At 37.1% G+C, this 21,676-nt stretch overlaps 2 protein-coding genes across 2 annotated transcripts in view; both read right to left on the bottom strand.

Annotated features, from left to right (window-relative positions):
• Nucleotides 1-1,670: 1,670 nt before the first annotated feature.
• Nucleotides 1,671-9,968, bottom strand: LOC306882973 (membrane progestin receptor gamma-B). Its single transcript, XM_079438009.1, has 8 exons — nt 9,733-9,968; nt 9,325-9,452; nt 7,208-7,413; nt 5,608-5,734; nt 4,090-4,134; nt 3,750-3,846; nt 3,305-3,449; nt 1,671-3,004 (listed from the first exon to the last, which is right to left on the bottom strand). Exons 1-8 carry the CDS (start codon nt 9,784-9,786, stop codon nt 2,745-2,747), a joined length of 1,062 nt encoding a protein of 353 aa, XP_079294135.1. The 5' UTR covers nt 9,787-9,968; the 3' UTR covers nt 1,671-2,744.
• A 4,192-nt stretch (nt 9,969-14,160) lies between these two features.
• The window catches only part of LOC306869383 (D-glucuronyl C5-epimerase B), a 54,619-nt gene continuing 47,103 nt past the window's right edge, over nt 14,161-21,676 (bottom strand). The window contains exon 5 of the mRNA XM_079416145.1: nt 14,161-17,994. Coding sequence (XP_079272271.1) covers nt 16,970-17,994 — 1,025 coding nt within the window. The 3' untranslated portion in view covers nt 14,161-16,969. The remainder of the gene's footprint in view (nt 17,995-21,676) is intronic.

The following is a 21,676-nucleotide window of genomic DNA, read 5'->3' as shown; positions in this document are numbered from 1 at the left end:
AAGAAATGCACTGTAAACAGAAAAAAAAACACCTGCAAATTAAGAAAACATCTTCATCAATTTGACAACACACGTGCTGCAAATGCTCACAGCACAAACTGGTTGTGTTGTAAGCATTTGCAGTGCGTTTCTTTATTTGTTAGTGTTGTGAGCATTTGCAGCACCTGCTGTCAAATTGATGAAGATGTTTTCTTGATTTGCTGGTGCTTTTTCTATTTGCATGTGTTTTCTGAAGTTGCAGCAAGCTTTCTCGGCCACCGTAGAAAAACCTAGTAGCAAAGAATGAATTAGCATTTTCATTCAGACCAATGCGAAAAGACCAACAAGTGGGTGGCAATATGCTAATGTTTCATGTTGACGTCAACATGAAACGGCTTGGGATTTGGTTTCAATGATTCAGAGTCTACTCTTTCTTTTGAGGGACAATCCCTGCGTTCCATTCGGAAGGGCTCATCCCTATGCCCTAATCCCTTCAAAGGGGTTACCCTCCGGAGTGAGAGCTTCGAAGGGTTGAAGGGTGTAGGGGACCAAACAACTGTTTCTTGAAGTGCCCAATCGGCGTCATCATGCAAAGAATCAGCGCAAAGAATCATGGGAGCCCGAAGTGTCCATCAGTTACACCCTTCGAAATCCTTCATTCCGAAGGGCCCTTTGAAGTGGCTAATTTTGAGCACTTTGGTTTGGAACGATACTTCAATATGACGGGGCGGCCATGATTGTTTTCAATCCGAAGTGCGGAGGGCGATATATCCCGTTTGGAACGCACCAAATAACTTTATACATGGTGCACTTTCAGATTTAAAACATTGCAGGATGTTTTTATTCAGCTGTGTTACACAATGCATGAAAGGTAATTTTCAAAAATGCATAATAGGGGCACTTTAACATTTATAGAACAACAATTATAGAATTATAATTATAATTACGTTTGTTTATCTGCACTTTTTAAACACAAAAACGTATTCATATATTTACAAATTTCTAATCTTTTTTTTTCTTTCCCTGTCTTCTGCCTAGTGATTTTTTTCTTAAGTAAACCGAAACAATTTCTCACATTAAGCAATGTATTATCTTTTCATTTATAGGGTGTCCCACTTTAGCTGAATACTACAGTCCCAATTTATCTAACATTTATAGGGTGTCCCACTTTAGCTGAATACTACAGTCCCAATTTATCTAACATGTTCAGGTAAATTAGGACAATAATAAAAAAAAAACTTGATACTTTTAAAAAACAGAATGAAGAAACTTGCACATCAATTGAATGATCACATCCTAATACAATTTTTTAATGTAGATTGAGATACTGTTTGTATTAGAAATCAAACCTTAACAATTTTTATAGACTTAAACTATGTACAGGCACTTACCATGAACTTTCTCAGCCCTTCCAGCACTTGAGTGATAACCACACCCATATGATTTTCATTTGACTAATCAAATTTTGATATTGAAATTAAGTACTGTTATTATAACATTTCAAGACCCACCCATTATTACCAGTATATTTTTAAGGAGCACTACACCAAAAGCTTATTTGTCCCATTTTAACTGATGTCCCACTTTCGCTGACTTCACCCTACTTACAAAATCAATATAACCTTCTCTTGGCACCATGCTGATAAAGGTAACTAAAGCTCTCAATAAGAAATAAAAATCAGGTCTAGGTTGATTAGAAATAAATATTTTATTATAAAGAATCATACAAACAATAAATAGTTTCATTTTAGGTGTGATGAAAATATGTAATACCTCCAACACTCTTTGTTGACATCACAGGAAAAAAGTGGTGCAGTTTTACAGAAAAGAATAAGTAGAATATACAACAGCTGTCACTGTGGACTTTGGCAGACTGTGCACACAGGTAATTGTGCATACATTTATTTAACAGTGCTAGTTCATTTGTTGAGATGTTTGTCTGTACATAAAAGAAATAGTACCATGTGTGAATGAAATAGTAGAGCACATTTTCATTTAATTTTAAGACATTTGGTCATAATCTAGGGACATATATTAACAAGAATAACCCCCAAAAACCTTGGTCCTTGGTGAATCATAAAATGCAACGCCTACCATCACTTGAGTAAAAAAAAAAGCATTTACAGTCATCACAAAATGAATACCAGTCACTCCATTTGCTGCCAAGTGATGGTAGCCATTTACTTACATTTTATGAGTTTAGTTTCAGCCAAAAATCTTCTTTACTCTACATCTTGGATGGCTTGAGGGTTAACCCCAAGTTAACAGCAAATTTTCATTTTTCAGTTAAGTATAATTTTTGAGTTGAGTATTATGTCCTGAGATTATGACCAAATGCATGCTCTAATATATAGCGCAGAAAAATTAGATGGATCATGTTGGACTGACGATATAATCACCAATTTGAGTTTATGTATTAAAGTGTGATGATTATGTAAATTATGTATATTTAATAATAATTTAATAAATGGGTTTCTATACACCATAAAAAAGACCACGTTGACACACTGACTTACATTGTCCTGAGATTCAGTGCCCCCTTTTTTTTTTTGCTCTTCCCTGAGAAGCAGAATTCATGCAGTAACGCATTCATTACTCTTTGCAATTTCAGGTTGCATAGCTTCAGTAAATGTACAAACCCCTCTTGGGGATTTTTTATAACGTAATATCTAGCAAGAACGTCCTTGATATATTTTCATAATAACTTTGGTAACTTGTGCAAGACTGTAATTAATCTTTCAGAGACCCCCTGTCTCAAGGAGCTTTTAGTGCTTGCATTTCTTTCCTTCAGTATTTGTTGAGTGTGTTTCTGAGGAGCCGTACAGCAGGGGTAGACTATAAAGACATATGATCCCCAGACTGGTGCAGACACAGACCAGAGCTGATCCAACTGTGTTATTAAATGTGATAGGAGGAGCAGTGGCCAGCAGCTGTGACTGTCTCAACACCATGTCAGCTTCAAGGGCCTTCATCTGGAAGTGTGTCCCAATTATTGCACACACGTGAAACAGTTGATGGCTGTGGCCTGTAGGGGTGAGAAGAGAGCCATTCACATGAATCAGGATTTCCTGAAGAAATACCTGTGGTCCTGTTTTAAAGATGTATTTTCTAGAATGTACTTTCTCAAATGTTTGAGACTGGACTTTTTAATTAAACACCTATTATAATTCAGATACTAATCCTCAGTAATTAACTAGTTCACACACGTAGAGTATTCTTAGAAGAGATTGTGAAAAATAAAAAAATTGTAGCGCTAGAAATATACACTATAAACTAATCTAATGTTAATAATTATTTAATATCTATGAGAGCGAGCATTAATTACCTATGTAATCAAAGCGTCCAGGAGCCAGTCTCTCAGGCAAGTGTGTTGCAAACAGGAAGGCGGTGAGAAAAGCAAGCAATACATGGCGAACATAAATGGAGTTTGCTTCATTATCAGTGCAACCCTCACCTACACACAGAAACAACTAGAAAGAAGCAACAGAAAAAAAGACAGGTCACGTCCTGTATTGTATTCATATACTCAAGTAACATGCATAAACATTTCTAGAAACTTTATTTTAACAACGCAATGAAGTGTGTAAAAAATGTGGCCCCGGTGATAAACAATTACAACATGCTAAGTAGACAAAACAGTCATTTCTAGTACAATTCACAAAATTACCAGCTTCATTCCCTTGGATATTAGGTTATTTATCCGGACTGATCTTTGACTGAACAGCTTGGGTATTTGTGTTGAATGTACTGTATAGTATGCTGAAACTTACCCTGTAGAAGAGAGGAATGTTGTCAAACAGGCAAGGGTAGGCAAAGGCAAGAATTCGCAACACCTTACTGAGCCGTAGGCTCTGTCTTTCCAAGAATCTAACAGGGAGAGGGAGAAAGATATTTTTATGTTCATTAATGATAACATCAGTTTCAGTGCCGGTGGTGAGGTTATGTAATTGTTAGTAGCATAATCCCAAAAATACATAACCACCTCATTGACAAAATTAGGTGGAAGTGTTTAGTGTTAATATTATAAAGCATTTTCATGGGTTAAAAGGCAAAGAAAGCATATTAGTGAGTGGCAGAGGATTTGGACACATTCTGTGTTTAAACTGTTACCTTTCATCAATGTCATGATTATAGTGAAGAACTGGTAAGCCGAGCCTTAAGAAAAAAGTGGAAATAATTTTGAATTAGGACTTGTTATAAACATGACTGCCATGTCATGTTTATATAACAAGCCTTGTATTTCACATACTTACTAGAACAGACTTTATAACATGCCTTTATTTAAAATGTAGCATACAGCATTTTCTTTCTTGATGCTGTTTGCATCAGTGTTGAGGAGTTAGTGGGGACGCTAACTAAACTACATTTTTCAGTAGCATAAGCCAGTTTCATAACTTTTTCCAGTAACCCTCATCCAGTGAGTAGCGGTGTAGCACAATCACACTAACACAAACACTCACCTAAACAGTCATCTGTCTCAGAATGATTTATTATAGTAAATCAGTTCATCCCAAATGCATAATTCCCTACTATATACGTAGTAGTGCAAAATACAGTATTTGAAAAGAGTAGTACTGAATTCACAGCTAATATTTGCAAAACAAAAGGCAAAAAGTATCCTGTTGACGGATTTGATGGACGCTTTACTACTATCCCATGAGGCCATAGCAGCGGATATGGCAGTGAAATAATTTACATAACAAATGTAGTTTCATAACAAATGTAGTACGTCCGGCTTACATATTACACACATTCATACTAAATAGAACATATTTTTTTACATTCACACTGTAAGTTCTTTTTCAAACAAAGTACCTACTCAGAGATTATGGGATTTCGGATGTGAAAGCGTGAAGCATTGTAATTAATGTAGTGCTCCAGACAATTTAAATGAACAGACTGACAAAAATTATTCAAAATGCTAAATATTTAGTATAAATTTTCCTGAGCTTGTTCCACATACTTGCATATTCACTCATCAGAACTACATAACCCACATTTTTGAAACCTATATTTGTGTTATCGGTATAGTGGTGTGTTGGCAGTCGTGGCCTAATGGATAGAGAGTTGGACTTGTAACCCGAAGGTCGTGGGTTCGAGTCTCAGGTCCGGCAACCACGACTGAGGTGAGACCCTTGAGCAAGGCACCGAACCCCTCAACTGCTCCCCGGGCGCCGCATTGATGGCTGCCCGCTGCTCCAGGTGTACCTGGATGGGTTAAATGCAGAGAACGTCCCTTTCCCCCTTCCCCTTGGGGGAAGTCGTGGCCTAATGGTTAGAGAGTCGGACTAGTAATCGAAAGGTTGCGAGTTCGAGCCCCCGGCCGGCAGGAATTGTAGGTGGGGGGAGTGAGTGTCCAGCGCTCTCTCCACCCTCAATACCACGACTGAGGTGCCCTTGAGCAAGGCACCGAACCCCCAATTGCTCCCCGGGCGCTGCAGCATGGCTGCCCACTGCTCCGGGTGTGTGTTCACGGTGTGTGTGTGTGTGGATTTGTTCACTACTCACTGCTGTGTGTGTGCACTTGGATGGGTTAAACGCAGAGCTCACCATACTTGACAATACGTCACGACTTTACTTTACTTTTTACTTTGGCAAGGAGGATTATAGAATGAAATGAAGCCTTACCTGGAGTAGCATGCCATGCTGGTTGAGAGGATGGTGTTTAGTACAGCTGCAGGGATGTAGTATGCATGAAATGTGCTGTTCACCCATGCGTCAGGAAAAACATATGCAGAGTAGCTGATCGCTGAACCTGCATCAACATGCAATCAGTCACATGAATACAACTTAATGCTGTGTCGAGGATTTGGGAATAATGTGTGGAAGCGTGTCCTTTTGTGGCGTACAGTAAGGTTATAATGCATATACATATAATATATATACAGTAAGGTTTTCTTGTTTTAACAGTTTATTAATACACATAAATACTACTTAGTTGAAGGGTCATGAAACTGGCAGGTATAGATACAATCACAGGTGCAGTAAATTTTCTGTATTTTATTTATGTACATATGCTGATATTAAATTAAGATTATCTGTTAAGGGATGCACAATATATCAGTAATCATACTGGATATTATTATTTAAAATGGAATTTATTCCTGCGATGGCCAAGCTGAATTTTTCACCAATCATTACTCCATTCTTCAATGCCACATGATCCTTCAGAAATCATTCTAATATGCTGATTTGGTACTCAGTTATTAAAAATGGTTCTTAATACTATCAAAGTTGAAAACATTGTTTATATTTTTGTGGAAACTGTTATTTTTATTTATTTATTATGATTATTTGATAAATAGAAAGTTAATTGAACAACATTTATTTGAATTTTTTTTTTTTTACTGTACATTATACATGTCTTTACTGTCTTTTTATAGGAATTTTTGATCAATTTCTTTTTCTGTCTGTCTGTCTTTCTTTCTTTCTTTAATAATAAGCAACAAATAATTACAAGAAAATATTATTTGTAAGAAAATGAAATAAAAATTGTTATTTGAGCACCAAATCTGCATATTAGATTGACTATTGAAGGTTCAAGTGACACTGAAGACTGAATTAATGACAACTGTAAATTCAGCTTTGCCTTTACAGGAATAAATTACATTCCAAAATGTATTCATATAGAAAACTTGTATTTTAAATTGTAATAATACTGCATAATATTACTGTTTTTACTGTATTTATGATCAAATAATTACCTGGGTGAGCATAAGTGACTTCTTTCAGAAACATTAAAAATATTCCAAACGTTTGGCTACCAGTGTATTTTTATATTTGGATTACCTTTGCCATCATTTAAAGCTCATTTAACGTTTATATAAACAATTATAATAATTTAATGAATGTTAAACAATTTTTTGTATTTTTGATACTCAACATTATAATGTAGTGATCCCTAAATTCACTTGTATCATTTGAAATGGTTGATTTGTAGTTCATTTACTAGTTATTGGCCAAAATTTTAAATATTGATCAGCTTATGCATGTTGGACAGAATTCTATTGCCATTGCATCCCTAGAAAAAATATAGAGTGTTGTGACGTATGCTGTGTAATGTAATCTGTATTTGCATTAATTGTTCATGAATTCCATTGTGTCTGTAAAATATTGTACTACAGAACTTTGAAGAAACCTTGAACTTTGTTTTTATGGCAATCTTTTCAATAACAATCCAAGGAAGTGATAGTGTTGAAGTGAATGTGCCTGTGTGTTCCTCTCTTACCGAGACTGTACAGGCTGAGCGCTCCATAATCAAAGAAGTAGCAAATATGGCGAGCGCGGGTAGACATGGTGCTGAAGGTGTGGGCACAACTGGAGGCCAATGGATACACACAACAGGAGAACAAGAAGACCAGCAGAGGCCACATGTATGCATCATACCACGCATCCTTCATCAACAACACTGTCATCAACTTCCAGAGAAAATACCTGATGGAGAAACAGAAAGAGATGAGATGATGACAGACAATTATGTTGAGACAGCACTGAAATGCTGCAACTCAACAAAATATGTATACAGTGAAACACTAATTCCATGAAGTTGTCTGTTGATGGAATCAACATTATACGTAATACATTTTTCATTTTATGACTGTTTCCTTTTTTTTCACAGAAAGGCTAAAAGGACAATTGCTTGCATAGTTTCTACACATAGTAGCTGACAGGAAAACTACAGAGTCTATATCTAAGTGAACGTGTTTTACTGTGGAAATCAGAAACAAAACAAAAGTTGTGGAAGACAAAGAGCAATAATAAATTGTACTCAAATGATTAACCTGCCGAGACTTGCTCGCAGAGTTTGTTACTATAGGGATGCATCTGACAGGAGGACACAGAAACAAACAGAAGTGCATGAAAACACACACAGATCACACAAATCAGACTTATCAGTCTAGGTTTCTATAGGTCTAGTTCAATCTCTACAGAGCACCTGTAAGGCTGTTTCCTATGCTTGTACGGTATGTACAGTAAAGATAAGAATTGATACATATGGTACAGCTTTTAAATTTTCCAAAGACATCTTCTGGGTTCCCACCCCTGTAGACTAGCTATATATTTATTATACAAACACACAAATTCCCTGGGTTGTTTTATTACATCTAGTCTTCAAATCTCAGATTTTTGAGTGATGAATCATGTTTACATGTCTGATTTACTCTTGCTTGCTTTAGAGGGATCAGTGAGTTTAATATAACCAAACATTAACACAGAGTCATTTTACAGATTCCAAGTTTTGTCCTATTGATTTACTGTCGGTTGACTGTGTATTTAACTATTGTGTGGGATCAGAGGATGTGTTAGCTTTGCGATATGGTGTACTTTAAATAGATGAGTAATGGAAAAATGTTTTTGCATTTACATTTAATCATTTAGAATATCAAACATCAGTCAATACTGCAGTAGTGAGTTATGCTAGAGTAGTATACAATTTATGCAGAACAGTGAGAGATAATGACAATGTTATTAAATAATATTAATAATACAATGTAATATTTTATAGTGTGTTTATTATAGCTTTATATTATATTGATACATACATAAAAAGTATGTGTGTGACTTAAAGCAGGCTTGTTGTAAAGCACTGGTTTGTAGTTAATAAAGATAGTTTTATATGCAAGTATGTTGTGTGCAGGATCTTTTTTCTTATTTTTTTCTACTGTAAAACACTGATTAAAATGAGGCTGGATTGAAACATATTAATGACAATGAGGTTTAAAATGATCTCAGTTCTGTTCACAAAAAAAGTGATGCAATGACAAGTAGGCAATTATCTAACAATGCTTGAGGCTTATGACTGACCATTACAGCAAACACTGAATAACCATAAAAAATAATACAAATAAACAAAACCCTACAAGATCTCAAGAAAGCCAAATAGACTGACACAAGTTAAAGAATCAAAGGTGACATGAGCAACTCTCCAACATGTTTACGTCTGAAGAATCACATTAGGAGCTCATTAACAATGATGGCAGACCTTCTGTCATCATCCAGCGAGGTGAACTCTCCTAGGAGTGGCTCAGCTAGGTTAAAGCTCGGTGAGGGACATAACAATCCACTGTGGAGATTCTCAAGTCAAACTACTGTAAGTCTCAGCACACCATACACACAGTCAGTCTAAATACTGTTGACATGGAACCCAGGGCCATTGTGCTGTTGAAGTTGTGAGAGTTCATTTACTATCGTCTGTGAGTTATAAGATAACAAAATGTATTGTAAAAGCCATACTGAGAAAGTGGCAAAAGCATGGAGATATGAATATATATATAGAGAGAGAGAAAGCATGCATAAGAGATAAAGAGTGAGAGAGATTGCGCAAATGAACTTGTTTCACTGTACCAGGTTGGTAGAAAGTGAGTCCAGACATTGAGGGTCTCATTGGTGAGCTGAAAGACACTCAACACACAGTCTGTGGCCGAACTACGAGGGTGTCGATATCCAGAGATGATGCTGTCCTCGTGAAATGCCTACCAAGGGAAAAGAATCATACAAACACTCATTTAATAAAGACAGGAAAGCAGTTCTCTCCACAGGCAAGCTTGAAAAATACCGCAAAGCATTAATATGAAAATGTTTGGGTACCTTCAAACTGTTTCACATCAGGTTGCATAGTTATAAGAGGGTAAAGAAAAAAGTGATTCTTGACTTCCATCAATTTTTCTATACCAAGAACACCTTAAACTGCTTCAGCTAGTTTAGTATTTGTTTGTTGTGGTAGTTTTGTGTTTGTTAAATGAATGAACTTACTTTGGGCACTTGGTGCACAGTGAAGACACGCTGAAGTTTGATAAGGCTGAACATGTTCCCCAGATGAACGGCCCTCAGTACCTGACCCAGGAGAGAGACTAAACATACATCAACACAGCGGCAGGTACAGAGAGACAAATGTACATACAGACACTCTTCCACTCCACCTGATCCACCTGACTGGCTCAGTTAGACCTGCCCTTTTCATCACACCTACAGACATCAACCTCTATCCTAAATACTCACACCCGACACACCGGCTAGGTGAGAACACTCACAGGAGCTATTCATGAGCACATTGTTTCAGAGGTCAGAGAGTTTCACTCCGAAAAGACATATGAATGCACACAACAGATTTGTTGATACGTTTCCATATAGACCGCCATTCAAAAGTCTGGGGTCAGTAAGAGGTTCCCACAAAAACATTAAGCAGCACAACTGTTTTTAACATTGATAATAAGAAAAAATGTTTCTTGAGCACCAAATCAGCATATTAGAATAATTTCTGAAGGATCATGTGACACTGAAGACTGGCTGCTGAAATTCAGTTTTAGAATAAACTGCTGGGACAGACCCCACTTGCTCATTCAGGGTGGGGTGTTTAAGGCAGTTTCAGGAAGTGTAGGTGAAGTTGTGTAATCAGTGGAGGGAGTGAAATGACATATATTTACAATGCTAATCCATAACATGCTGAAACAGAGCCGTTACCATTCTCCTGCCTGTACTAATACAATGACAATGCAAAAACATTATTTCTATTCAAGATCAGGTATCTTAAGCAAACTGTAACCATTGGTAGTAAATGTATTACCTCTTGGCAGAAATGAGATGCATGTTGGCAGGGAAAGCTAAAAGCAACATGACTTAGAATGAGAAAACAAGGGATATCAATAAAAAGCAAGAGAGAGAAAATTACACTTAATTAACAGTATCAATATAATTAACATCTTAAATGTATTTCCTTTAGTGTGACATTACTGGCACCCTTCAATAATAATGCAATTACAACAAATTAAGTGTGATTACCATACATAAACAACCATACAGTGATACATAATCTACTAATTATGTATGATATTATAATAGTGTCAGCCCTTAATAGAAGATGATGAAAATATCTCTTATTTCTGATAACGGATATATATAACACATTTGTAAGATTATTTATAACATTTACTCTGTATATAATAATTTATATGTCCTGTCAACTGAGCCTTTCCTTTAAAACCATTCAACTGTGTCAAATAATAGGCCTATCAAATGATCAACCATATCATGTGAAATATTTTTCCATTTAAAATATATCTGTATGGATACACTGTGATTTTGGTGTGCATATTTTGCAATGAAATGAAGAATAACTGCAAAGCAGGCATTATACAATATGTTTAAATATTACAATAGAAGGCAGAATGTACTGTTGGTGAAGCGGTTTTGAGAGGTTATGTAACAGTAATGCCAAATGTCACCCCATGATGGCAGCATTTTCTAATCTAAAATAATCCACCATGTCTCTCTGCATCCAGTGTCATACCAAAGTTCATATTCTTCCAGACGTTGTCAATTTTCATTTTATTTATAGATTCTTGTTTTAAATGGTTTCTTATTTAAATCAACTCTGAATGTCTGCATGAAGGAAACATACAGTCAGACACATTGATGATGAAAATTAAATGAATATAGAGTCACTTCAAAGGGAAAAATGTAGGGGTAAAATGTACAAAAAAAGTATAAATATTTGCTCCACAAGTGAAAACCTATTTTTATATATATAAAAAATCCATTAGCCCCAAATTTAAGAAAATTTATATAAATAATATAAATCTGTCTTTTTCTATATTCTCTAATGAAGGACACAGCCTGGGGGGAACAGAACCGAATATTTGCTAATATGAAATCAGTAATGGTATTTAATCTCTTTTTTTGTCTCTGTTGCAATTTAATATGATAAGACTGTCTAAACCTAAATCAGGAGTTTGTCTTTTAAGAAGTGGGTTGCATCTAAATTATGATGTAAAAGGCTATAAGAAACATATCCACCATAACACTGGCACTTTTCCAGTCTTCCTAGATTAGCAGAGAAGGACGTTTGTTTTATCACTGCAGCAACTCTCTCATTACCTCTCGCTCTTTATTCAGCTCAAACACTCTTCATCTGCGTCATTAAGTGTGTGTTTGTGTGTGTATCGTCTGGACGGCAAACATGAGAGGATGTGTGTGGGAGTAAGCAGGGCTATGTGTGTGTGTGTGTGGCCTTGCCATAATTAAGCATCAGCAACAGCGGTGTGGAGGGCAGATGCAGACAGACAGAATCAAACAGTGCTGCGGAGGGCACGGCCCATATGACCCCCCAGACTGCTACAATATGCTAGCGTCAACTCCTACCTCCACATCTGTCTGTCTCTCACTGCAGCACTGATATCTTTGTCACTTCGGTCACAGTGATATTACCAAGGGTAAAATATATCAGAACATCTCAGGGTGTGCCAGATGAGAAGAGTCTTAACTCTGCATAGCTGAGGTATTAGGTCACAAATGAGAAAAGACACAAGTGTGTGTGTGTACCTCTCAGACACAAAAGCCACATCACTCACTGTGTCCTGTTACAATGCCAAACCAAGCAGACAACTGAAACGCCTGCTGCAGACATCAGGGAGGCAGACATGAGTTGAATGTAATGAAAGACTCAAGAATAAACTGATATTTGACAGTTTGGTGTTAGTCTGGGAATTGTTTTGCTGTGCACTGCTGGTATGTGTGAGCGAGTCAATCTCTGAACAAGTGAAAGACATTTCAAGGAAAGACACCACAGGTGAATAGGGGAACAAATGTAACTAATAGATATTACCATACTTCCCCAGTTGATTAACAACAGAACAATTTAAATATGCAAATGAAGCATTATCTTAATTAAATATGCACTTGCATACAGTTACAGAAAAGAAATCTGAACATTGGATAAAGCCATGTTTAAAATTCTTTCGTTTTGTTGACATTTTTTACAGAGGAGATTTTGGATGTGATGCCATTTAAATAAATAAATAGTCGTCAACGGCCGTGAAAACAAATCACCATGTTAACCACATTAAATAAATCAAGCAAAAGACATATCAACAGATCTCTCTCTAAAAACTATCAGAATCTAGATAGGAATAAAACTTTGAAAACTTTGGTGTATGTAAGTGCTACTGAAGTGGGTTTTTGTGATCTTCAATTTGACCAGGGCATGAAAAAAAAAGAAAGGAAAAAAAAAACGGTTTTGCCTGCAATGTCTTGCTGCAAAAGAATAAACTAGAGCTAAGAAAGCATATTGATCTACTGATAATCAAGATTTCCTTTTGAAGGATTTTTATTCATAAAAGAACAATAATCTGCTGCTGAAACTAAAGCCAAGGTTTGCAGTCTTAACAGAATTTGCTAAGAAATTTGCTTAAAAAACAAAACAAAAAACTGCATTTATGGCAAAATAACAAGACATAACTTTCTATTGAGTTGTCCTTGTGAGCAACTAGCTGCAACCAACTAGATTTAAAAAAAAAAAAAAAAAAAAAGAAAGACTACATTTCATCATTTTTTTTTGGTTAATTAAAAGCATGAAATCACACATGGACTGGCAAGGATTGGCTCATTTTATGATCTTATTTGATCATCTTATCATTGTCTAATGATCTGAGAAAAGGATCAGCTCATAAGTTATTTGTTCAAGAACGGGACTACATTTGTTTTTGATCCAGCAAAAACAACCAGTTTAAACAGTGTTATCACTGCAGCATGATCACAAACAAATTACTCTTACTTGAATCAAACATTTCATACAAATGAAAACATAAACTATTCACGAACAAATGACTCTTACAATTCAATCCTTTTAATAAACCATGTTCACTGAAATATGGCCAAATGAATTCAAAATAAATAAATAAATATAGATAAAAAATCCTTATCCAGCCTAAGAAAAAAACTCCTCAGACCACAGACCACAAGCGTCAGCTGGCTGAGTCCGGGTAAAAACAGTGATAATCTGATCAGACAGTCATTAAAAGATGAGCTCTATGGGGCGCCTTCACCCCCTGTCTACCAGTGCTATGAGCTGAGCTAAATAACTGGGCTAAAATAACATGCAGACTATTGAGCGAGGCAGAGACAGGACAGAAGAATGAGAAGGGAGTTTAATGTGCTGGATCAGACCCCAGGCTGCAGCTAATAATTAAACCGCACTGTCCATATGTGTGACTGAGATAGAGAGAATGTCGTGGGGATTATAGTGAACAGGGACATTGGAGATAAATGCTAGCAGACACCTCAGGCACTGTTCAACACTGGTCATTTCTGCTCAGCTAGTGAGGAAGGATAAGTGACTTAACAAATGAATCAAAATCTAAACGAGATATGCTGTTTAGGTAAAAGAAACACACCGGACAAATATATGTATAAAAAGAAATGCCTTTATTTATACAATTTTAAAAAAGCTATTTAAAGCACAAAGACTTTAATAAACATTTGTCCTGCATAAAAATGATCGCATTGTGCTTCCTTTGCAAAGTCTATACAACCTCTGGGTGTGCAGCTGTTGCGATCCAGTTCAACCATTTATTGCATACACATGAAATACACCTCACATGTCAATTTAGAACCCAAGAATGAAATAAAACAGAAAAAAAGAAGAGCGAAAAAGATCAACCTGTTCTACTCTTTTCTACCGTTTTGCATTTCTAAACTGCAGCAGCTTGCAGAGGAAGGCTTTGCACATAGTCCAGACTGGAAACATTTTTTTTAAACAAAGAGACAGAGAGATGAGAATAAATTAAAGAAACTATAGTTGTGCTTTAACATTGCTTACTCCAAGGAGTTCTCAAATGCAAACGTTTGGTAAACTCGACTCAAAAAGGAGGCTGCTTTGAAACAAGGCTTTCAAGACCAGACATAGCATTCCAAGTCTCTCTTTTCCCTTTTGAAATATGCAGCACTGAGCGCTAGCTCTACATCAACATTTGCACACATTCCCATTGATAGCAGTGATTAATAATATTCCCAGTTCCCTTCTATACCCACTCCATTTTATACAAATCTAGACTGAAAGTGAAAACAAAACAGTATCAAAAGGCATTTCTTCGGAAGAAGAAGGCATGTAACTACCACCTCAATGTGTTCCATTAGTCACATCATCTTTCAAAAAAAAAATGTCTATTAAAAAAAATAGACAAAATGCTCCATGGTCTTCCATACAGCACAATACAACAACTAATGTTTCAGATAAAAATAACCCAAACTTTAAAGACTTTGGTACAGTATAAATGAAATATAGCTCTATGCCTCACTCATGCTAACGTCTTTTCCTCTTTAAGTGTACGTCTGTCTGTCCATTAAGCGACAAGTATGAAATGTGCATAGTATTATATGTGAAATCTGTGTCGGCGAGACTACAAGCAATAGGATTTTCATGGGAAAACATGATTTTTAAACCCAAAAAAGGTCAACACAAAAGGTCTAAAGCACCCATAGTTTCTAAACGCTATCTCTGCCAAACAAATCAGAAGCTTTCATATCAAACATTCAGAAAAGCCACATTTTTCTTCTCTGACTTTTATTTTCTAAAAAAAAAAAAAACTGAAGCCAAAAGCCCACACTGGAATGTGAACATCTGTTTGAAATGGTTCATAACAGCAGGATGCCAGATAATGGGATAAAATCTCGGTATTTTAGCAGCTGTGGTTAGGTGAGATCACGATCGACAGAATTCAGACAGGTGGAGCTTTTACTGCTGAGGTCAAGCGGCTGACCACTCTGAGAATCATCAAGAACGGATGGCCAAAACTCTTTTGAACTCCATCTGCACTCTCAGACACTTGGCACTTGCACTAGTCAGAGGGCTGCTGAAATGATTCTTTTGGATAAAAAACAAACAAACAGATGCTATAGTCTTACATGCAAATCATTTCTCTATTTTAATGAGGAAGTACTGATGATTAGTGTCTTTTTAATACACGAAACAGCATCTTTTTGCTTAGTTGAGATGCAAGTTATTCAACTAAATGTGAAAGAAACATTTTCATTCTTTTGCTCCACATTACGGCAATTGATGTTACTTATAAAAATAATATCAAGAGAAATAATACAGCTGTCTAAAAATAAATTGTATAAAACAATCACCTGATAAAAAAAAATAGTGAGTAATTTAAGGAAATGGGTACAGCTACAATAAACTTGCAATCAGCAAACAAAAGTTGAAAATCCCCTTATAAATGATTCACTGCCATTAAGGCATGAGAGTGAGAAAAAAAAAACTGGATTGATGTAAAAAAATGAAGTTAGAATTCATTACATGGTTGTATAAACGCATCTTCACCATACACACGCATGCCACACAAGTAAAGTGCATGACCAGTCTACATGTAGCACAACTGAACTGAGGTTTGACGTCTTACAGGGATGAACACCAGCTACACAACCATTCAGAGTCCCTCAGATTTCTCAAAAAGCAGCCTGTGTTTGTTAGTCCGGGACAGTGGTGTCTTAAAAACTACAGCAATGTTTCCCGAAATCTGTTGTAAACATGAAGCAAGTGACCTGCGACCACCTCTCTAAAGCTTTAAGTGCATTATGGGTAGGATTGGGCCGCATTAGTGACAGCTCAATCTGATTGTGAGATCATGAAATGCAGACCGAAGGCTGGACAGTGGGTTGAACAAAAGGCGAGTAAACCTTCAGTGCTCTGTGACATATAGCAATGCTACACTTGAGGACATTTTCAGCATTTTTATACCTAGCTTATATGCAATAATGTTCTGCTCACAGGCTATGAACTTAAATAACTATTGCAGCTAAAGTTTGTTCTCTACGATTAATTTCTCGACGATTGATGACTAATTATCTTCTGAGCTTTACTTTGGAAGAAGGTTCTGAAAGCTGCTTTGCGATTCCTCATCTCGACTGAAGTGAGTCCAAATGTGGCAAATCTCAGCAGACGCGTTTCTCACTCAAACCTGCAGATCTGGAGCTTTGAATTTTAAATACCTAAGCCCTCCCTCCTCCTTATCCAGACACATGCTGCAAGCAGCTGCGTTTGTACCTAATTAAAACCTCAGCACAGACACAAGAAGCACTGCAATTACTGTCTCAAACAGAAAAATCTGATGTGTTTAGCCATTCTTTCTCCTCGCTAGACACAGTGGCCCTCATGATGGCAGTCAGGAAGAGGAAGTGAGGGCCTGAAGGGATCGTATAGGTGTGCTCCGCTTTAGTTGTGCTTGGCCCTCCCTCCTTTCAGGTAGCTTTTCCAGCGCTTGACGAAGTCCCTGAAGATGGGTGAGTTGTCGATAGTACCCAGCAGTTGGAGCTGGTTGATGTGCGTCGTATGGTAGTCCCAACGGGCCAGATTGGGCGCTGTGCCCAGTATAAAGTGACGCAGGTCATAGATGGTGCCCGACCCAGTGTCGTACAGGGGCAGCATAACTTTTAAGGACTCAATCCCCTTGCTGTACAGCTGGCCTGCGTCCCGACCCAGTTTCTCACCCGCGGTTTGCGCCAGGTCATACAGGCCTATGAGGGAATAAATGAACCCGTTCAGAACGAAGGAACTAGGGATTGTGGGGTACTCCTCGTACCAGTCATGCTTGTTCATGAACACAGCTTTGACGCCGTGCTGCTCCGATGGCAGTTTGAAAGGTTCCGTGGCACGCAGGGCAGCTTTTAGGTACGTGTCATCTTTTGTCTTTAGATAGGCACGCACTAGAGTGGACATGGCCTGTCCCTGTGCCATGGCCGAATACCAACCCGGCTCCAGTGCACGGAAACCCTCCCCAAGTTTACGAGTCACCATGATCGGCCAACCGCCGCGCTCGTCCTGGTTGCGCACCAACCAATCGCTGGCAGCGAAAAAGGCCGCCATGTGCGAAGTAGTGGAGATTGTGATATTGTCTATCATCCCATGGCCGTGCACCACTAACTTTACGACACGCCGTGGCATGGTCTTGGTGGCTTTGACCGCTTTGGTGTTGGAGAGGCCAATGCCTTTGCGGAGGTCAGTGAGAAGGTCACGGGTGACCGTGGTCCATGCAGTCCGAGGACCGATCCCGTAGGTGATGTCACGGTCCTTGAAAGAAATAAGCTGGGTGGTGGTGACGTAGTGGATAACAAACGGAGGACCTTTCTCTGTGGTCTCCAAGATGACGGAGACACTACCGTTAGATGTAAACTTCAGGTCAAAAGAGATGATGAAATCTTTAGTGTTGCCAAGAGGAAGTGAGACGCCCTCTGAGTTTTCTAGAAACAAGGAATAGAAAAAAACAAAAGTTTAGCATGATGCCTGTTGGATCCAAAACAGAAATTTTAGCTTTGGTACAATAACAAGCTCATGGTGCGGATACTAAATTAGTGCCAAAAGCAACAAATAAACAATCTTAGATTTCGTTCACACTTGGCGTCTTTTTTGACTAGTTGACAAGCGCTTTTTTAGTAAAATATAAAGCTGCCAGCGTTTTGGTTACAATACCAGCTACTATAACAACAGTGGCGACGGTAACCTAGCTGCAGAAATATTGGCTTTTGAAGTTAACAGGGATGGTGTCGGTTCACAACGATGTTTGCGGGAGCACGACATTATACAGGAAAGGAAACTTTATGGTGCTTCCAACAATTTAGTCCAGGAGCTCCAGTTGGATGATACGATCTGTCTCCTGTTTTCTCTGTGTTTTTGTTGTTATGGAAACGACTCGCCACTCGCTTGTCATTGGTCAGCTGTCAAAAAGGCGCTTGACGTAGGGAGTTTTTTTCAGAACAGTTTAACTTTTTTCAACTTGAAAAGATGCTCTGAGCTGCAGAAAAAGACACCAGCGGTGGCGGTGGACTTTTTAGAAAACACGGTTTACTACATAGGATTATAATGTAAAACAGATGCTGGCAGCTTCAAAAAAGACGCCAAGTGTGAACATAGCCTTACATGACCATTAAAATGAATTGACTATGACCATAAAAATTAATTTCATGAACAGCACAGTGTAAACCATTGCAAGTTTAAAAGTAAAATATTAATAACACTTTTTTTTGAGCCTCTATGTATTTTTGACAATACTTTTAAATGGATTATAAAATGACATAAGGGTGAATTGCTGACAGTTGTTCATTTTAGATGAAATATTCCTTTAAAATAATATGTAGCTTAATGCACCTCAGCTAAAAAAAAAAAAACTAATATTATTAGGGAAGTGTGAATTTGTTGATGAATGTCAACTAGGGATGGGCATTTTCCCAAAATTTTGCATTCGAATATTCGGGCTCATAAAAAATGAATATTTGAATAATCGTTTATTTAAATGAGGTTTAATGAGAAAGACTTTATTTTTAACTATCCAGTTTTTGTCATGATTTCTGAACAAGCTTATGATTAGCTGTTACTCAACAATGTTCTACAACAGCGTTAAGTTATATCGCAAGGTTTTATTTTGGCTGAAAACGTGTAAACAACAACAACAAAAAATACATAAAGCATTCAAGATCAAGCAGAGCAAACGGAAAAATCAAGCAGATTGTTCAATATACTCGAGTCAGCCTATATTTATTGTGTTTAAATTGTTTCACGTATTAATTCTGAGAGAAACAATAATATCCACATGCTAGGATGAAAGTTTTTTCCTCAGTCTGATAACAATAAGAACGCGCTGACCAAGATAACGTGTGCTAACAGTTTCTTAGCGCTTTGTGTTAAACCACTCTCCCTCGAGAAAACTTTATATATGTCTGCAGATAATCTCACTATCAGATAAACCGTCTTCTCGGCTCAATCGGAGTACAGCTATGCTCACCTGCAGTCGTGAATGCAGTGATGGACAGCTGTCTTTCCTCAGTCGACTGCGTTTGGATTTCATGATTTCTCATTGTGGTGGTGATAGTATGATAAATCAGTTTCACTAATTCATTTGTTCAGAAGTAATTACATTTTGTCTGATCATTTAGTAAAATCATTTAGATCAAAGTAAATCCCAACTTCGCGAGACGACGTAGTTATAACTGCTTAGGATTTATCATGGATTCCCTGCATTTACAGCCAGCAAATTAACACATAAATTCGAATAGTGTTTTTATTGTTCGAATAATAATTAGAGACCGAATATTCGACTATTCGTGCACACCCCTAATGTCAACCTGTTTGGCAGATTGGCATGAAATGTGGCGTTGTTTGCAGACTGCTGCTGCTTCATTCACCACTTTAGCTGCGTCTATATACTAGGTCTGCACGATTATCAAAAAAATCATAATTGTCGATTATTCCCTTGAGATTGTAATTGCGATTATTTATAACGATTATTTTGAACAGATTTATGCCATTGTTTGAAGCTGCATGCCATATTTGTATATAAAATATATATATTTGAAAACACTCTTCCTGAACTTTTAATGCTTTTCTATAGCATTGAGCCTCAAATGTCAACTAAACTAATGTTTCTAAAAGGTAAAATTATGCATGGTATAATAATGTTATACTAAAACTAAGAGAAAAAATGGTTTACTAAAGCTATATATTTCATTTACAATTAAACAGACAAAATTTCAAATTACAGTAACATTTTACAGTACAATTTATATTATCAGGGCTCCAGACTAACATTTGAGAGCAGTGGCACCAGCACATTATTTGGTAGCACTGAACATGTAATATTACAAGTTTTGTCTCTTAGAAATACACATTAGAACAGGAGCTTGAGATCAGGAGCTTGAGTTGGGATGCAGATGTACATTTGACAGTACCATTGTGAAAACTTTAACAGCCTCATCTTTTATACATAACCAAAAGTACAGCACCTCATTACCATGGTAAAAACGTAGCCTAACTATATGGTTTCTATGGTGTTTGCATTGAAAAACAGTAACCTAAAGACATTCAGTCAATTACAAATCCACATCAACTGATAAAATAATTAACAAAATAATGTAATAATATTCCATTACTCTTATAACATAATTAGTATATTAATAATATAATAATACTCAATATGAATATCCTACTTTTCTGCTACCATACCATTGTTACCGTTAGTGTTACTACAGTAAAACTATGGTAAATGTGGGTGATTTGTGGATTGAAACGTCTTCTAACTGGATCGTTGTTGCACTGTTTCTGCATCAGTGTTGATGAGAATAACAGCTCCGATTTATTTTGGCTTTAAACTAGTTTAAATTAAAGAGATGTGATTTGTTCTGGAGAACTCTGCGCTGAACTTGAGCGCTTCTTACTGGATTTCACAGCGTTGTTTAATGCGTGACCGCGACTGGTTACTGTAATAAACGCATACCCTCTAAGCTCCTGCTGCGCTGTTTTCTTTTGAGGCGCGCAGTTCAAACGAGTACCGCTATTTTGTTCCGCTTTTGACACGTTTGGCGTTTAAAATATCTATCATGCACAACAGAGTGACAACGACTATCAGTTAGACAAAATGTCTTTTATCCAGTGCGTTTGAGTTTGTTAATCCCCGCGCTGCAAACACCTTTTAAGCACACAGAATAACGCAAGTGGGCATTTTTAATTGTTTATTTTTGTAATCGCGGCTTTGAACGATTATGTAATCGTGGCATCCATAATCGTAATCGCGATTAGAAATTTGATTAATTGTGCAGCCCTACCTATATACGAATACCATATTTCACTTGTACTTCACATTATCGCCATTTTGAGCACAACACACCAAGTAAGCTGACAAACTGTTGTCAGGTAACAAAATCTGTGAAATACTGATATATTTTTGGCAAATTTTGCCTTCACTGTGATATTAGCAGTATAAGACGTTGTGTACAGTGACGTTCTTTTGTTTCGCTTACAGTATCATTTGCATACACAAACAAGTACACAAGCACCCAAACAAGTACAGATTCACACCCCTTTTCCACCAAGGCAGTTCCAGTGCTGGTTCGGAGCCAGAGCCTAGTTTCAAACCGGTTCTTTGTTTTTCGA

The sequence above is a fragment of the Barbus barbus genome, assembly GCF_936440315.1.
Source record: "Barbus barbus genome assembly, chromosome: 1".
In the NCBI taxonomy this organism is placed as follows: domain Eukaryota; kingdom Metazoa; phylum Chordata; class Actinopteri; order Cypriniformes; family Cyprinidae; genus Barbus; species Barbus barbus.
The sequence above is the reverse complement of the archived record's forward strand: the minus strand, read 5'-3'. Positions and strand labels throughout refer to the sequence as shown.

What these genes read in the sequence shown, in the direction of transcription:
- LOC306882973 (XM_079438009.1), bottom strand. Translation starts at nt 9,786, where the DNA reads ATGTTCAGCCTTATCAAACTTCAGCGTGTCTTCACTGTGCACCAAGTG. An exon ending in ACTCACTTTCTACCAACCTG is followed by an intron (nt 7,414 to 9,324) that starts GTACAGTGAAAC and finishes TTTCTCCATCAG; the next exon opens with GTATTTTCTCTGGAAGTTGA. An exon ending in ACATTCCTCTCTTCTACAGG is followed by an intron (nt 3,450 to 3,749) that starts GTAAGTTTCAGC and finishes GCTTCTTTCTAG; the next exon opens with TTGTTTCTGTGTGTAGGTGA.